The 17,231-nt window shown below is 45.4% G+C and overlaps 1 protein-coding gene across 8 annotated transcripts in view; it reads left to right on the top strand.

Moving 5' to 3' along the window:
- Positions 1-17,231, top strand: part of rerea (arginine-glutamic acid dipeptide (RE) repeats a) — a 148,190-nt gene that overhangs the window by 125,108 nt on the left and 5,851 nt on the right. For all 8 annotated transcript variants that reach the window (XM_050063908.1, XM_050063907.1, XM_050063910.1 and 5 more), the window contains 7 exons: positions 3,681-3,761; positions 13,439-13,601; positions 13,709-13,801; positions 14,363-14,562; positions 14,823-14,984; positions 15,071-15,184; positions 15,284-16,662. In XM_050063908.1, the coding sequence (XP_049919865.1) occupies positions 3,681-3,761; positions 13,439-13,601; positions 13,709-13,801; positions 14,363-14,562; positions 14,823-14,984; positions 15,071-15,184; positions 15,284-16,662 (2,192 nt within the window). The remainder of the gene's footprint in view (positions 1-3,680; positions 3,762-13,438; positions 13,602-13,708; positions 13,802-14,362; positions 14,563-14,822; positions 14,985-15,070; positions 15,185-15,283; positions 16,663-17,231) is intronic.

Below are 17,231 nucleotides of genomic sequence, written 5' to 3'. Positions count from 1 at the left end.
AAGGGTATATCCTTTAAGATCTGCATACACTGTTCTAAACATAGATTTCTGTATTTATGTATAATGTCTGAACAAAGAGGATGTGGGTAATCAATGTCTGTCAGTGCGGTCTCCCCCGCTCTTCTTCAAGCATGTTGTGATTTCCTCTCTGCACACCGTGGCCAATCTTATTACTAGCTGATATTTCATAACAGACAGCAGTGTGTTTTCCCTTTGGTTTTGGCTAGCTGTCTGATTGTGCTCAGCCCTCTGGGTTTATACACTGCAGGCTCTGAAAGGTCAGCTTTTAACAACAAGTCAAGTATAATGACTCCATATTGAGTCAAAGTGGCTTTGTTTGCTGTTGGACGGTCTTGCGTCAGTGTTTTCATGCAATGACATTTAGCAGGAGTTATGTTCCATGTGCGAGCCTGCGCCCCGTCGGTCGTCATGATACTATCTGTGTGCATATGTCTGCATTATCTTAACCAGTTTTACAACTCCCAACAATCAACTCTCAAGCAGGAAGTGCGCACGCACAACAATGGCCTATTGAATCTTTTTTTTTTTCGTTCTCCTCCTCCTTTTATATGTCTTCTCTCCAGCCGCACAATAGTGCTCTGTTAGTCTCCGAGGGGAAACTTGGGGTGGGTGAAAAGCGCCAGCTCTCTGGAACACACTCGGAGAGAGAGAAGCCTGTTGTTTCTGCACAGCGGATGGCCATTTGGTAGCGCTTCCACCCAGCCCCCCCTCCTCCTCCTCCTCGTCTCTCTCTCACTCTCTCTGGCTTGCTCGCTCTGGCCCTCTCAGCCCCTCCTCCGCCGCTGTGTTGCCTAGCAACGGAGGGCTGGAGCAATCGGAGCAGGGGCAGAGCGATTCAGGGAGCAGATTGGCGGATGATTTATTAGCTGGGCTGGAGAGCAGTGAGCCCAGGCAGCTGAAATGGAGCCTTAAACTGGAGCCGACGTGTAGAGAGGGGAGGAGGGAGCCAGCGAGAGAAAGAAAACGGAAGGGAGGAGGGAGGCGGGTGGGGGGGCAGAGAGGGAGCATGCACACAGCTCCTCTATGGAGACGGACGAGCAGACTGTGTAAATAGTACAGTTGGGGAACATAATTAAGGTGACATAATTAGGACAGACACAGGCTGCATGGGCAGGTCTAATTATTGACTAGTCCTGCCGTCAGTGCGAGGCAGGAAATCTCACTACAAACTCTTTTCCTGTGTGGTCCCTCAGTGGTGAAATACCAAACTCAACTCGGTCAGCAGAATCCCGGTCTGTCTTAAAAAATAGAAGACCCACCTCTTCTGAGAATACTTACTCACCTTTTATGCCCTCTCTTACTCTCAGTCCCTCTCTAGCTCTTTCTAAAAGAAATAAATAAATTGTCTTTTTCTGCACTTTTTTTGCTTCTTGCACCTGCTGCTTTGTGACACTTCTGTCAGGTGGAGCATGAAGCTGAGTGTAGAGGCACTTTTTTCCTCTTTTGCTTTGGACAAATAATTGCTTTATTATTTTTATTTTTTTTATTTGATATACCCTAACTCATCCTCAGAGCTAACTACTTCAGGATTGTTCAAATATTGTTGCATCTTCTTGAAATTCTGCAAACAATTTTGAAGCTACTAGTTAAAGTAAATGTTTACCTAGTTTTGTCATCACCTGTCAAACAAGTCCTGTAACACTGATCCCCTGAATCTCTACAGTGGCGTTCCCCTGGTCATGTGTAGCTCTGTGAAACTTTGACTGACAGTCCAAATGGTAATCTGCTCTTAACCCCTCGAGTGGTTGGAGACGGGTGCCGGATGTCGGGGAGCGCTTGTGTTGGAGACGGCTCCATCTACTGGCTAATCAACCGCTACACCTTCGGTCTGATTAATGCAAATTAACTGCTGTCTCATGTCACTGATGAGAACGGGCCTTTTTTTTATTTGGTGCGGCTGTCAGCTCTTTTAGCTGTAGTGTTTGATCAGGTCACTTGTGTTTGATTATTTAGTCTAGTTTCACTCAGACTTCTTTATTTTGTTCCTCACAATTACACTGTTAAACTCCAAAACTTGAGACTGCTAAGTTTGTTTGCGTAATGGAGATGAATACAGTCATTCATTCCTGTTGTTGAGATAGGTCTCTCTTTCTCGCCTGTAATTTTCCCTCTTAAGAGACAGTTGTGTTTTGCAGCTGGCTGTTCGACTTCTGTAAATTTGGCCTTTGTTCCCCACCAAAATCTGGGTATGTAAACAATCTGTGGTTACATAACGCACTGTACATGGCATGGAAAATGAACTCCTGACACTCAGGAGAGACTCCATGTCAGGTTTTCCTCCTCCCTTGTCTCCTTCCACCATGTCCGAGAGCTGCCTCCCCTCTCAGGCTGCCAGCTAGTTGAGTTTGTGCCTCTGTGTGCGTGCTCACCCCAAAGCTCTGAATGCATTTAAAGGACTGCTGTAGTTTCTCTTTCAATCAAGAGGGCAGTTCCGCTGTAGTTTTAACAACAAACAGCGGCCTGGCTTTTCCTGTGTGGGTGTAGAGGCATGAAGCCTGCTCATGCAGTGTCAGAGGATGGAGAACAGGCTGAAATGAGCGCCGTGCCTGACACTAACATGAAGCACAGGACTCCACTCCAGGTTTTCCAGCCTGCTGCGAACCAGAGGCTCTCTTGCAGAAAGATCACATGTAAAGCCTTCCCCTTTGTAGTGGAAGAGCAGAGAGTGACAAGCTATTTCTTGCTTGTAAAAAAAAAACAGGAAAAAAAAGCAATGTACCATCGGAGACATTGTGGATTTGCCCCCTAATTTTTCCTTTACCTGTGGCTGGACGTAGAGATTTGTGCCGTGCTCCCTGAGGACTTTTCTCTGCTTTTTGCTGGAGTTACTTGGTGGAAACGGTTGGCTGAGATCACTGAGGAACGGGGCTCGCCTCTGGAACAAGAAAGTAAATCTGTTGGTTGTCTGCTTCGCTGGTTATGAATGTTTTCAGCCTCCGCTTTTTATGGCTCGCGGTCTGTGGCTCTTAAAGGAGAAGAAATACATTTAGGTTTTTCAGCGTTTGGGTATTTGTTCGTTTCTGATGTTGTTTTTGTGCTCGCTGAGGTGAGGTGGTATGTTCACGTTGATTTTTAACGTCAGATTCAACCTGATGTTATGAAGTAGCAATTTTTGTCATCATGCCGTTCATTTCTCTTCACTCATGTGAGGGTGTATTTGTGGATTTTAAATTTTGACATGTTTTCTTTGCTGTTAAAATTGCAAAAATGTACAGACAATAATAGAAACAGTCCACCATACACAGTGAGGCACTTTCCTGCTTTTCAACTCTCAAGTTTAGGCTTTAAACTTTTCACTAACACATTCAACATGTTTACTGTCAGATATGTTTTTATATATATATGTATATATTTTTTTTTTAAACTGTATTTTCTCTCCACATGAAAATACAAGCTCAGCTCAGTGTCTCTCCCTGCCTTACTTGTCATTTCCTCTCTCGTTTTGCCCTGACATGGCTGTGTTTTCTCCGGAGTTTAAACGGCGACAGAGATTTCTAGATACACATCAAACCTCCCCGACCGCAGACTAGCGAAATAAAAACAGTTTTTTTTGTCTTGGTGTTAGCCTGTAACTTTATGCGGTTGCAGCTTAGCTGACTTCACAGATACTAACTGGTCTCTTTTTTTCTCTCTCTCTCTTCCTCTGTGAAAAATTGCAGAAGCGCTTCATTAAAGGGTTGAGACAGTTCGGCAAAAACTTCTTCAGGATCCGGAAAGAGCTGCTGCCCAACAAAGAAACGGTAAGACGGTTTAATTCCCTCCATACTGTTGAACTTTTTCAGTGTGTGTGTGTCATTTGTTTTATAGCACTAGCACATATAAAACGAGGTACATGTGGTTTGCTCGTAACTAATGGAAAGCGTGAGCAGTAAAACATTTTTAGTGTGATATTTTGAGCATGGCTGGTTTTTAAACCAGAGGCCTTATTGATAAGAAGTAAGTGCTGCCTCCTGCCAACAACTGTGCTGCAGCATTGTCAGATCTCCCTTCAGGCTGTCTGAAAACAAACAAAAATATGGTTTTACCTGAGAAGAGAAAAGGCTAAATGTGCTTTACAGACGACCACTGAAACCTTATGAGAGACACGCTGAACATTAATTAGCGCTCTCTGTTAGCAAGTAGTAAACAAGTTGTGCAGATGTGATGTGAGCCACCGTGTTTGTAGCACATCTCAGGTCTGAAGAGCAGCCTGCTTCATCTCGTGTTTTTACTAAAGTGTTATAGCGGCACTCGAGATTTTTTTGTTTTTGCATTTCCACCAACTTTTAGAGTCGGCTCTAAAGTGCAGCATAATGACTTCCACGAGGATTAAAAGGCAGGTTACGATGGGAGCCTTTTATGCGAACAACAGCAAACACAGAATCTCTAATAATTGTGCTTTTAAAGGAAACAGTTTTATTTGTTGTCTCAAAGTTGCAAATTGAAGTTGAATTATAGCGACAGAAGACACATGCTTTTCCTTTAGATGTCCAATCAGTTATTTTTTTATCATATAAATTAGAGGTATCCACATACAGAAATTGAGAGTTACAGATAAAGATGAAAAATCAGTGTTGCTATCCCAACTGATCATAGCTGTAAATACAGGTTCCTTTTGTCTGGTAACATCACTGAAGGCAACAAAACTTTAACAGCACCAGAAAATTTAAATAACTTAGATTTTGTTGCTATTTTAATGTGAGTCAATCTATTGAAAGTACTGAAAGTGAAAGTAGAAATTGGAATTTAAACTTTTTTTTTCTTGGTACTTTTAAAATTTGTTGACTTTTGATTAAAGGAGGCAAAGTGACTTAATATCTACCAAACTTAAAGGAACTGCTGTAATTATTTGTTAATGTACACAGGCAGAAGCATGTCAGAGTTTCCCTCCCCTGTATGTGTGAGTGTGCGCACGCGTCAATGTGTTAATCATTACTGCACAACTGTGCGACTTGTTTCATGGCACAAATAGGTCAAATCCAGGACTAACAATGATAAACAACAGTTAAGCTTATTAAATGTGATCACTATACCAAAAACAAAACAAAGCAACCACACAGGCTTTGTGTTGTTCCTCTTTAAGCTGACCCACAGCATTTTACTATAATCTTTGTCTCATTATATCTGCACAAGGAGTGAAAAGTGCTGGATTTTTATCTGGGCTATAACTGGCAATAAAGGGAACATGCTGTACATTTACATGTTGCTTCAAAGAGCCTCCACACCTTTGACTTAGCTGCTAAATTATTCTCAGATATGCATTTTGATTCATAAAGCATTGCAGACCTTGCTGTTTCTGTGAGGCCGCTCCTGCTGGAAGTGTGCCGATACTGTGCTGACACAGACATCAAAGGAAAATCAAAGGTGTTTGTCATAACTTCTTCTCGCCACTTCATTTCCTTGTCTGCTGCAAGCTGAGGATATGTCAGCCGTGTTTCTCAAACACCCCCTACAGATCATGTAATATTTTTTACTCAAGAGCTCTTTAGTGTCGCCTTCTTTGTGCTCCATTTTTTATTCCTCAAAACCAATTTGAACCTCTTGAATAAGAGATTAAAGTGTATGAACACAGTTTCCTCACAGAGGTTTCTTCAATTATTTTTACTGGTTTTGAAATATACGACTAGTCCAGTTGATTGGCTATAAAGGAGGTATTAATGTAATTCAACCTGGAGGGGGAGTCTACTTGGCAGGAGAGGTAATAGACCTCCTCCAGGATCTAGGCCTGCCACCACCACAGAGCAGAGAGAGATTAATTTTCCCCCTACAAATGGAAAATAAACTGCCCTTTAAACATATGAAAAGAGGAGAAAATGACTGGGAGAACACGGGGAGGGTAGCAGTGACCGGAGGAGAAGGGGCAACGTGGGGCGTAAGCTCAATATAGATGCTTAAAAGCCTGGGTTGTTGCATAGGAAAAAAAAACAAACTCTCTGCTTATGATTGAACTTGCTTTTGTGCTGTAAGACTGATCTGAGCGCGTGCCAGTCAATACCCCGAGGAAAGTGCCATTTATTTTCTACCTGCTCATTTCCAAATCTGGAACATGAGCACAACAAGATATTTTAGGTCCTATCCATTATCTCCAGTCACAGGCACGAATTTCTGTCATTCCACTTGCATGCAACGCCATCAAAAAAAGAAGCATGTTGCAGAAATGAGGGTGCCTCTGCCCTAAGTCCTGGCCGGACCACTGTTGCTGAGCCGGAGTGCGGAGCATAAAATCCTCAGGCTGATACCCAGAGGTCCAGTACAGTGTGTCTGCCCCTCACTGTTCCTCCCGCTAGCCCCTATTAGCTGCTCTGCCCCTGAAGTGCCAGCGAGGCTCGAAACACCCAGTGCCAAGGGTAAGCACCCAGCGCTCTGTAAACACACCAGGCCTAACTAGGACTCAGGAATGCTTTATATAAAGTCACATAAAGGCCCGGAGGGGGAAGTGGGTGTGTCGTCTGACCGTCTGCAGCGAGCTTTTGCTGCCACCATTTCCTCCACTCCAGAGAGGACGTCATGGAACACGAGCTTTCTGCTCCCAGTGTTTAAACAACTAAATATGCTGAAATGGCAGATCACAGATAACTCTGCTGCTGATATTTTCACTGGAGGGGTTTTCATAAAAATGTGGTTTTAGGGGGAGATCAACACACAGTATTTGCTGAACAGATTTGTATCAGCTACTGCTCTGTTTGCTGTGCAGCCAAACAGAGAAACTGACAGCTGAAAATTAGCTCAAATATGAAAGTTTTGACTTATTCTAAAGGGCCAAGCACAAACTATTTCACTGGTGGAAAAAGGTACTGCAGTTAACTTGCAAATTAAATGTTAAGGTTAATTCACAAATAGGAACGTGACTGGAATTTTATTATGTTAAGGACAAGGCTATTTTCAGTTTGCATCACTAAATAAAATAACTGCAAAATCAACTGTATTTAGTACAGCTTCTGTCTTAGTGTACTACGAGAGAGATTATAAATTGCATAAAAATACAAGTAGTTTATTGTCCTAATTGTTATATCAGTGTATTTATGTATTTATAGACCATAAAAATGTTTCACGATAAAACAGAACAACCATAATCTCATAAACTGAAGTGAAGCAATGGAGAACAATTTACAAGCACAGAACAAAAGCTCGGTGTGTACGTGGGAATGTTTATCAGTCGAGTTTTCCCTCAAGGCTTCATTCCTGCATCCTGTTTTTTTATTCCCTCGGGACTGCTCCCCTGTACTCCACGTTTAAATATTAAAGTTCACACAGTGTATCAGCACACAGTTAGCATTAGGATCAACATGGTTAACTAACTGTATTTTAGTCATACTTTGTAAAAATCATGACCACTTCACATAATAAATAATGTAAAAACAAGTTTATTGATATTTTTCTATGTAGTAATATAATACAGTTTTAGTAATACAGTCAGCAGGTACTTGTGCAACAAAACATCAGATGCATGTTGTGTAAACATACAGGGCAGGAAAAAAAAAACAGTGAACTGATTCATAGAGGCATTTTTATGCTGCTGGTTCCTGCTTTGTTTTGGCGCTGAGGTGGAAAAGACAGAAAGGTGCAGTGGCAGCGTGTTAGAAAAGCTAACAAAGGTGAAGCCACAGTGTGTTTGTGGTTTGCCTTAACGTCACAAGTCAAACAAGTGTCCTCTAACGGCAAACAGTTTGAGTCCAGCAGCTTGGCAGGTAGCAGCAGTCATTTGGAGAAAAAACACAATTCTCAGCAGTACTTGTGTCTTGATTTAGCAGCCTCTGGTGATTTGTGTTTATTGTTAGCTTTTGATAGAGGCAGGTGACGGAGCAGTACAGGACATAGAAGTCACTGTGACTGCAGAGCGTGTAGTGATTTGAAGGACGTATGGGCATATGGCTGACCTGAGCTGCACGTCTGATTTTTAAAAACGCTGCCTTGCTTGTGTCGACGTTTAGATCAACCAGGAGGTGATGTGCTCAGCGGCTCTTGCAGCATCTTGTTCTCTCGGAGAAAAGAGAGCACCCTGCACCCCCCCTCCCACCTCCCCTCCAGGCCCTGTCATTTACAGGATGGCCAACAGGAGAACAGTGTTCTCAACACAACCTCACAGCAGATGTTTGCCCTGGTACAATCTGTACAAACGTCAAATTGAATTCATTGCTGTGTCCTTAGCTCAGCAGCCAGAACCTTGGGGATGACTGTGATTATAAATACTTTGGTTCAAACACTAATTAAACCAGCTACAAACTACAGGGGCCTGGTCCAGTTGGCAGCAGCTGTCAGTAGTGTGACAGAACAGCTTTCGTGTTTGGTAAATGATATAACTTGTTTAGGCAGTGAAATCGCTGTCGGCTGACGGAAGCTCAACCAGCACGTATTGATGTTCTTTTAGCAGACCACAGGCAATTTAGCGCGGCAGAGTGTGGGCAAAATCTTTTCTCTTTTTTTTTTCTTTCCCAGCCTAATAGATGGAGCTCGGAGAGCCGGAGCTCCCTGTGTAATTGAGTTCTTTGGTAAGCTTCATGTTGTGGTTTTTGGGGACTAGCTTATCAGCAGAACACGCAGGATCGACCCTCCAGCAAAAAAGGCACTGTTGCCATCCAATCTGCTTTCATTGGCAAAAGCGCTTACAGCGGGAAAAACACGAGTGCTGATTCTTCAGCATGTGCATCCCTGACCTGTGAAAGCAGAGCTTATTCAGTCATTCTCCAGCAGAAAGGCGCTGCGCAGCAGGGAATGGCTGTCTATTTAACCGCCTTTCACATGCACTCTGCTCCACCAGCCAAGGTCTTTTCACTATTCAGTCATCTAAAGTCTAAAGAGGACGGAGAAAATAATTTTAATCTTACCCAGAACTCACCTGGTACCTTGTCATGTTGGAGGAATGTTTTTTTTGCATATTATGTGACAAGTTCCCAGTGACCTGAAGTAATAGAGAATAATTTTTGTCATCTGTATCATTTAAACATGACATTGATTAAAGATAAAACATTAATATAAACACTGTTAAAAGACTAAAGATAAATAAACATGTCAAGTTGTCCTGCAGCCATCACAAATACTCTTCTGACCTGCATAAGCATTTACCAAGTAACCCCGACAGTTACAGTCGGCATGAAGATGACAGAGAAGTCAAGCACCACTCACTGAAGCGATTCGCGGTACAACCTGTCATGGCCGATGAAGAATACCAAGTCCGGGGGTCGAGCACATACATAATTAAACGCTGGTTTGATTTAGCTCAGAGAAGTACATCCCCCTTCACCTCACCGAAATGAATCAGGAAGCAGTCCTCCCTCCTCTGGCTGCAGACCGTGGAGGAAGCAGGAGGAGCACAGGTTCATGCTGCACTAATGGATGTTTACACAACTCACTATCAGCCACCACAACCCAGAAATCACATGCTCCCCGCGCGCTGCGGCTAAACCGCCCAAAGTTTTTAGCAGTTATTTACGGAGAGATTTTTTTATTAGGAAAGGTTGCGGTTGGACTGGATGTTGATTGTCCATTGTTATCCTCCGCTGGCTCTTTATTCCTCCCTCTCGGCTCTCCTCCACACTTGGCCCTCCCCCTCCTCAGCTCTCCCCTGTTCTCTCCTCCTTCCCCTGCTCTTGCCAGTAACGGCCTTAACCGTTTGGCTTCATGTCAAAGCAGGGGCCTTTTGTGGCTCTGTCACAAATCTGCCAGGAAAAACAGAAACCATCTGTTCAGGCCTGGGCCTGAGAGGGGATGAGGGTGTAAATACACAAGTTTAGCCCTCGCCCTCAGCCCTGCCCGCGCACACAGGACCACCGAGCCCAGTGGAGGAGCCTGCACTCCCACTCACCCTCAACCTGCACTCCCACCCGCAATTAAACTGCAGTCTGCAGAGGTTTCATGGTTAACCTTATTCTGTCTAAAGCTTACAAACAGGAACAGACGATAGTTTACAGCACAGTGACTCAGAAACTAAACCTGTTGACTTCTGTTACAAAACAAAGCACTTGCCATTTACAAAATCTTATTATAATTAAATGATGAGGTTAGAGTAGTTTTTTAACATATAAGCAAATATAAAAACTGTGTATTAATGTGCCAGCACAGGACTTATATACAGGCTTTCAGCTATTACTCTCAAGAGCACTGATAACTTTTACATTTATTTATGTTAATTACCATAGAAGAAGAGTACAAATCTTTGCACGATGGATGAAGAACTTGTTTCTCTGTGATGGTTGAGTCTCAAGACAACATTGCTGTACATAATCTTGAGCTCCACATCCATTTCACACACACACTTTTATGTAGACGACCATTTTAAGTGGCAATAACCGGGATGGAAGCCCTGAGTGTCGTGATAGGAGGGTAAGCCCTTTCCTTGTCGGATAATCCACTGGCCAGAAAGCTCCTGCAGATGGAAGCAGTCTAAAAGGCCTTATAATACTGAGCTTATGTTGTCACTATCTCATGTACTGCGGAGCGGCAGCACACTCTGTACTGCTCTGCAGTGATTTAGTGGACTGGGGGAAAATTATGGTGCGGAGGCCGGGGCCAATCTAGATTTCTATTTCAAGTATTTCCATGAATTTTTAGCGGGTACCGGTGGACTATTTTAGATGCAGGTTCGTGGAATGAGGTCTGTTTTACCGTCGTCTTTATTTTATGACGTGACTTAACAACTTTACACACAAACTTGCCGTCTACACACCCAATCATGGGGAAGAAACACAAGGTAAATGAAAGTTAAAGTGTTGCTGTGGGCATATGGCAGCATGACAAAGTGACTGTGATAGAGAAAGGTACGCAGTCAGTGCGAGAGATCGGACATATGTGACTTCAGGGGAACCAAATTTGACGTGCAGGCAGGCTGTGAGAGGTGATCTATCAATCTCCCTTTGACACTAATTTACAGCACAAAGCCTCCCTCAACCACAGGAATGCCATGCTCATATTCAACTGCACTTCACTCACAGACATCATTATGTAACTCCACATCAATCTTTCCTTTGTCAGCGCATTCAGAATATGTATTCAAGAGCTGTAAAGGTAAACTATAAAGCAAACATTACAAAGAGGTTTTTGCAGTGTGCATTTTAAATAGAGACACAGAGAATGTTTCCTTTTGGATTTTTTACCTGCAATCACGTTTGAACTCAATAAATTTGCCCAAATTTAAGGCTGCTTCTTCTGTTTTCCCCTCGCAATTAACATCCGGCTGTACCAGCTCATTGGTGCACCTGTTAATTCCCATTCAAAAGCCCAAGTTAATGTTTTCATTAGCCCCTGCCTAATGTAATGGTACTTGACACAGTGTAAGTGATGGAGAGGCAGGGTGACCTTTCCCCGTGTCTGCCAAGCTGTTGTTGAGGCCATGTAGTTGTCAGCCTGCAGCGAGGAGGCAGAGAGGCACTGCTGAGAACAGTCATTAAGCACAGAGCAAAGCCAGCGCTCGGCACCACTCGACACTTTTGATCTGCACATTTCAATTAGATTTCACATCAGGACGCCTGCCTTGCCTCAGTTAGCACCTGCGCCCTGCCTTCCCAACTGGCCGGCCAAGCTGAAGAGGGAGGCGCACAGGAAACAACTAGAAAGTTCTCTTTAACGGTCTGAAATAGATGCACAAACACATGGCAGCACAATAGAGCCGTTATGGTGATATAATCATCATTAGCTGATCTGTTCTGGGCACAAATATGGACATTAAAAAAAAATGTCCCACAAGTAGGAGGTTAATCTTTCCCTCTTTATCCGACTGCTTTTTCTATTTTAAAGGAGTCCTAGTGATTTGTCTCTGCTAAGCTTCTACATGTGGAACCGTTCCCAGTATCCAGATGTGCTCATCTGCAGCAGTCTTGAGGTCTTAAAAAAACCAGCACAAGCTGTGGGGCTTGGGACAGTTTTACTCTGGAGCGCTGGCTTTGCCATCGCATGGAGCAGCACCTTAATTTACCCTGAAATATGAGAAGGTTTCATTGAGCTCAGACACCCTCAGTAAATGTTCCCAGCACTGCTCTGCCTGATAAGACGGAGTCCTATAGCCACTGGTAGATATGAATTACCCCTAAGAGGCACATGAAGGGAGATCTTATTAAACAAGCCTAAGCCCACTGAGTGGAGCTTTTTCTGCCAATCAAAGCAGTGATTGAGTTCCTTAATGTCAGATATTCGCACGACTTGTTGAAGCGATAAAGGAGCAAACACTGGCCAATCCCTGACCTGTGTTTTCTCACTGTGCGTAACAAGAAACCAGCTAGCCTCAAGTTGTTTTGTATTTCATGAGATAAGAAATTAAAGCTGCAGTTACCTTTATGTGTCCATTAGTATCAGCCTGTTATACTTTGAAATTTCTGGCTTTGATACAAAGTTATTTTCTTTCATTGGTGAAATAGAGTTAAGTGAGTTTTTTATTGCCACTTACAACTGTCCGCCGTTTCATCATATCCTTTCCCGCCTTTGTTTGTTGTGGAACATTTTGATACACGATGTTAAGCTGTTGCTGAAAAGCTGTTGATGCATTTTAGAGAGCAACGTACTGACTAATTTATGTCAAGTTTCTCAGCTGAGGCGGAGAAGGAAAACAATCGATAGCCATTAAACCCTGGGAGCTTTGTTGAACAGCAGTTTAACAGACCTCAGACAGTAGATGGCTGCCCTCTGGGCTGTAAAGATTACAGGTGACTTACTGCTCACCCAACAATCACACCACACCTTCATGAATTTGTTATAGGACCACTAGTTCACGGCAAGGGAGAGAAGGGCAAAGCCCCACAGGAAACTACATAATTGTGGCTGACTCCTGTCGCCAATTTTCAAGGCTCGCGTATTATGAGTGTGGCCGGAAAGCGGCAGTTAATATGCACAGGCTGCCTCAGCAAAGTGCTTTCTGATCCATGATTGCATGTGTTAATGTTTCAGTTGGGTATTGATTTCCTGGCGGCCTTTTGTACACTGGATTTATCCGCCTCGCTCGCTGGCAAGTGCGCCCCTCCGAATGTTTGATTAAAGTTCAATTGACTCTTCCAGTGAAGGGGCGAGGAGCCATTTCACTCCCTATTTGTAGCGCCAAAGCTCTGCCTGACATGTTCTTTTGTTCCCATTCAAGCTCCTGCCACCCAGGCAGCCACCAATGCACTGATCCTAATATCCCTGCATTCAGTGAGCCTCCTCGCCTAATCCTGGGACAGACAGGGCCACAGTATAAACATGCCCGGCCAGCTACAAAACCTGGCATGGACTCACCCACTCCGTGGCCTTTCACTGTGAAATACTGTGCTGACTGCTAATGTGTATTTTCCACATATTTTATTCAGCCTAACTGCAGATATTTCACAGTGACTATTTTTCAACAACTTGGACAAATAGACCTTTAATTCCTTTTAATTCAGTCAAAAGTGACGCCTGCTCTTCAGTGTTCCTCCTGTTTGTGTTCTTGTGATGTATTTGCCCATTTTAACTTAATTTGTTCTGTGTTTCACTTCAGGGTGAGCTCATTACCTTCTACTACTATTGGAAGAAGACCCCCGAGGCAGCCAGTTGTCGAGCCCACCGCAGACACCGCCGCCAGCCCGTCTTCCGCCGCATCAAGACGCGGACCGCTTCAACTCCTGTCAACACTCCCTCACGCCCCCCCTCCAGCGAGTTCTGTACGTATATTTGACCCCCTGAATGGCAACCACAGAGGAAATGACCTGATACACTGTGGTGTTAGAGCGATGTACGTGAAGTGTTTTTTCCTCTCTCTCTCTTCCAGTGGACCTCAGCTCAGCTAGTGAAGATGACTTTGACAGTGAAGACAGCGAACAGGAGCTGAAGGGCTACGCCTGCCGCCACTGTTTCACTACCAGTAAGACACCACGCTCTGCATTTACAGACACTCATACTGGTCATATGGACTTGCTTGGCTATTCCTGTCCTGATTAGGATCAGTGTGAGGCTGCACAACACAGCGCTGTGTGACAGATGGGCATCAGAAGATGTCAGGACTAATTTGATCAAATCAGACATGAGCCCACAGCTCGTTCACTTTCTCCACCTCATTATCTTTCCCCTTTTTCCACACAGCTGGCTCCCAGTGCCAGGCTCCCATCTGATCACACTTAGGTTACTGCCATCACAACTAGGGTGGCTAATAGCTTTGGCTTTATAGCGTTAACCCTTGTAGACCTTTTTAGTGCATTATAGAAAATTTAAATACGATATGTAGCGGGGGACATACATTACCTTTGATTCATCTCCTGCATTAAATATATTTATCCCATTAGATGTTAAACAACAAAGTTACTTAATGACCTCCTCTGTATTCTACAGTATCGCTGTAGTTCAGAGATCATTTCTTTGTGTTGTGTGTACTTCTCACTGCCTGCGAGAGTGTGTTATTTCACAACTGTAAATGGCTTTTCCTCAGCCTCCAAGGACTGGCACCACGGGGGCCGGGAGAACATCTTGCTGTGCACAGACTGCCGCATTCACTTCAAGAAGTACGGTGAGCTGCCCCCCATCGAGAAGCCCGTGGACCCGCCGCCATTTATGTTCAAACCTGTCAAAGAGGAAGAGGATGGACTCAGCGGGAAGCATAGCATGAGGACCCGACGGAACCGAGGCTCGGTGGGCACACACTCATCTATCCTTCTATTTTCACCTTCAGGAACCATAGCCTCAGAGTCATCCCCAGAGCCAGACTACAAAGCAATAAGCCTATCATCTGTAGACAAGCAGTACAGGGACAGCTTTGACATGCATTGATTCATACATTTGGTTTTATAAAGAAATTCAAAAAAGTTAGATTTGGAGTTGCATATAGTGTATGTCCATCTTAATTTCAAGTTATATGCAGCCCTAATATTACTGTTAATTGTTGTTATCAGATGTCGACGCTACGTAGTGGTCGTAAGAAGCAGACAGCCAGTCCTGATGGCAGAGCCTCGCCTACCAACGAGGATTTGCGCTCCAGTGGACGCACTTCTCCCAGCGCAGCAAGCACGGACAGCACTGACAGCAAGACAGACTCCATGAAGAAGCCCAGCAAGGTAAACACAGCAAGGACTGATTTGTATTTATGTGCACGTATCACTGTGAAATGTACCCTAATGGCTCTGCTACTTTGGCTCCACAGAAGATTAAAGAGGAGGCTCCTTCACCTTTGAAGAGTGCCAAACGGCAGCGAGAGAAGGGAGCCTCAGACACAGAGGAGCCCGAGAGAGCCAGCGCCAAAAAGTCCAAGACACAAGTGAGTGTGTCGTGCTTGTTTCGCTGTTCGGATATGTTTCAGTGGAATGCAAAGACTTGGTGTTATGATACTCATCCTTCTCTCTCCTCTGTCCCTCAGGAGCTGAGTCGGCCAGATTCACCCTCAGAAGGGGAGGGCGAAGGGGAGGGCGAGGGCGAGAGCTCTGATGGGCGCAGCATCAACGAGGAGCTCAGTAGCGATCCTAAAGACATTGACCAGGACAACCGGAGCTCCTCCCCAAGCATCCCCAGCCCACGTGACAATGAGAGCGACTCAGACTCGTCTGCCCAGCAGCAACAGCTCCTGCAGAGCCAGCACCCTCCAGTCATCCAGTGTCAGCCAGGCACCTCAGCCGCCTCATCGGCACCACCTCCGCCTACAGCCTCAGCCCCCTCGCTGCCCCCACAGGTCTCCCCCACAGCGGCGTCCACCTCTCTACCTCCCCAGCCTCTGCCCCAGGCAAGCCCGATGTCTCTTATCCAGTCAGGAGCGTCCCTTCACCCTCAAAGGCTTCCCTCTCCACATTCACCTTTGACTCAGGCTCCACCTCCTGGCCCCCCAGTCCCACCTCAGTCATTACCCAGCTCACATCACGGGCCCATGCCACCCATGCCACATCCACTGCAGCCTGGCCCCTCACACATGCCTCACCCTCACTCAATGCCCCCTCAGGGCTTCCCTGTGGGTCAGTCTCAGGTCCCACCCCTGCCAATCTCTGGCCAATCACAGCAGAGGCCGCACACGCCTCCTTCCCAGTCCCAGTCATCAGCTCAGAGTGGAGGCCAGCCTCCCAGAGAGCAGCCCCTTCCCCCTGCCCCAATGTCCATGCCACACATCAAGCCTCCACCAACCACACCCATCCCTCAGATACCCAACCCACAGTCCCACAAACATCCACCCCACGTGTCAGCGCCTCCATTCCCTCAGATGCCTTCAAACCTGCCTCCACCTCCTGCCCTCAAGCCCCTCAGCTCTTTATCCACCCACCATCCTCCATCAGCACACCCACCTCCCCTACAGCTCATGCCTCAGGGGCAGCAGCTTCAGCCGCCCCCAGCCCAGCCTCCAGTTCTCACTCAGTCCCAGAGCCTCCCACCATCAGCCAGCCACCAACCTCCTCCACCTCCTCCTCTGCCGCCCTCCGCAGCAGCCTCACATCCAAACGGGCCACCGCAGCCGCCATTCTCGTCTCATCCTTTCAATACAGTTCTACCTCCAACTGGCCCTCCCCCATCCTCATCAAACTCTATGCCTGGCATACAGCCTCCATCCTCCACCGCTCCACCCTCCTCCATCTCCATGCCACTGCCTGCCTCCGTCACTTGTGCCGGCCCCGGCCCGGTACTCCCACCTGTACACATCAAAGAGGAGCCTCTGGATGAGACAGAAGAGCCAGAGAGCCCTCCGCCCCCACAGAGAAGCCCTTCCCCAGAGCCTACCATCGTCAACACGCCCAGCCATGCCAGCCAGTCAGCACGGTACGTCTGCGCCGATTTCTACCCCAAAAGAGGAAAACATACACCTACAAAAGCAGTTATTTATCAGTAGTCTGTTGAGCTGCTTACTGTCTTGTCTGGGGATGCTGATTAGCTCTCAAACACATCTAACAACAAAGAGTCTCTGCCTTCAGATTTTAAGGCTTTGATGTAAGCAACAAATCGAATGTCCTCAGCAAAACAGGCATCCAAGGCCACAATTAGCCCTGAGCTCCAAGGGGCTGATGGCGAGGAATTATCGGGGATGGAGAGCAGGGAGATTAATTACAGTGAGATGCGGCTGAACCGAGGCATCTGAATATGAGTATCTGTAGTTGCCTTGTGCTTAAGTGGCTCTCAGACTGCCAATGAATAGCAATGAGGGTTTTAATACATACTCAACGTAGCAGCAAAAGTGAATGCCAAGGGAGTTTGTTTCCTTTTGAATAATGGACCAGTGTAAGCTAATACAAGCTGTCTTTTCATCTAATGGGACGTTATCTTGCCATTCAGCATGCAAAATTAAACATGAATTTCTCTCCAGCCTATTTTCTTTTGTTTGTAACAAGTAT

Source organism: Epinephelus moara, chromosome 16 (genome assembly GCF_006386435.1).
Source record: "Epinephelus moara isolate mb chromosome 16, YSFRI_EMoa_1.0, whole genome shotgun sequence".
Classification (NCBI taxonomy): Eukaryota; Metazoa; Chordata; class Actinopteri; order Perciformes; family Serranidae; genus Epinephelus; species Epinephelus moara.
This window is presented reverse-complemented; position numbering and strand designations above follow the sequence as displayed.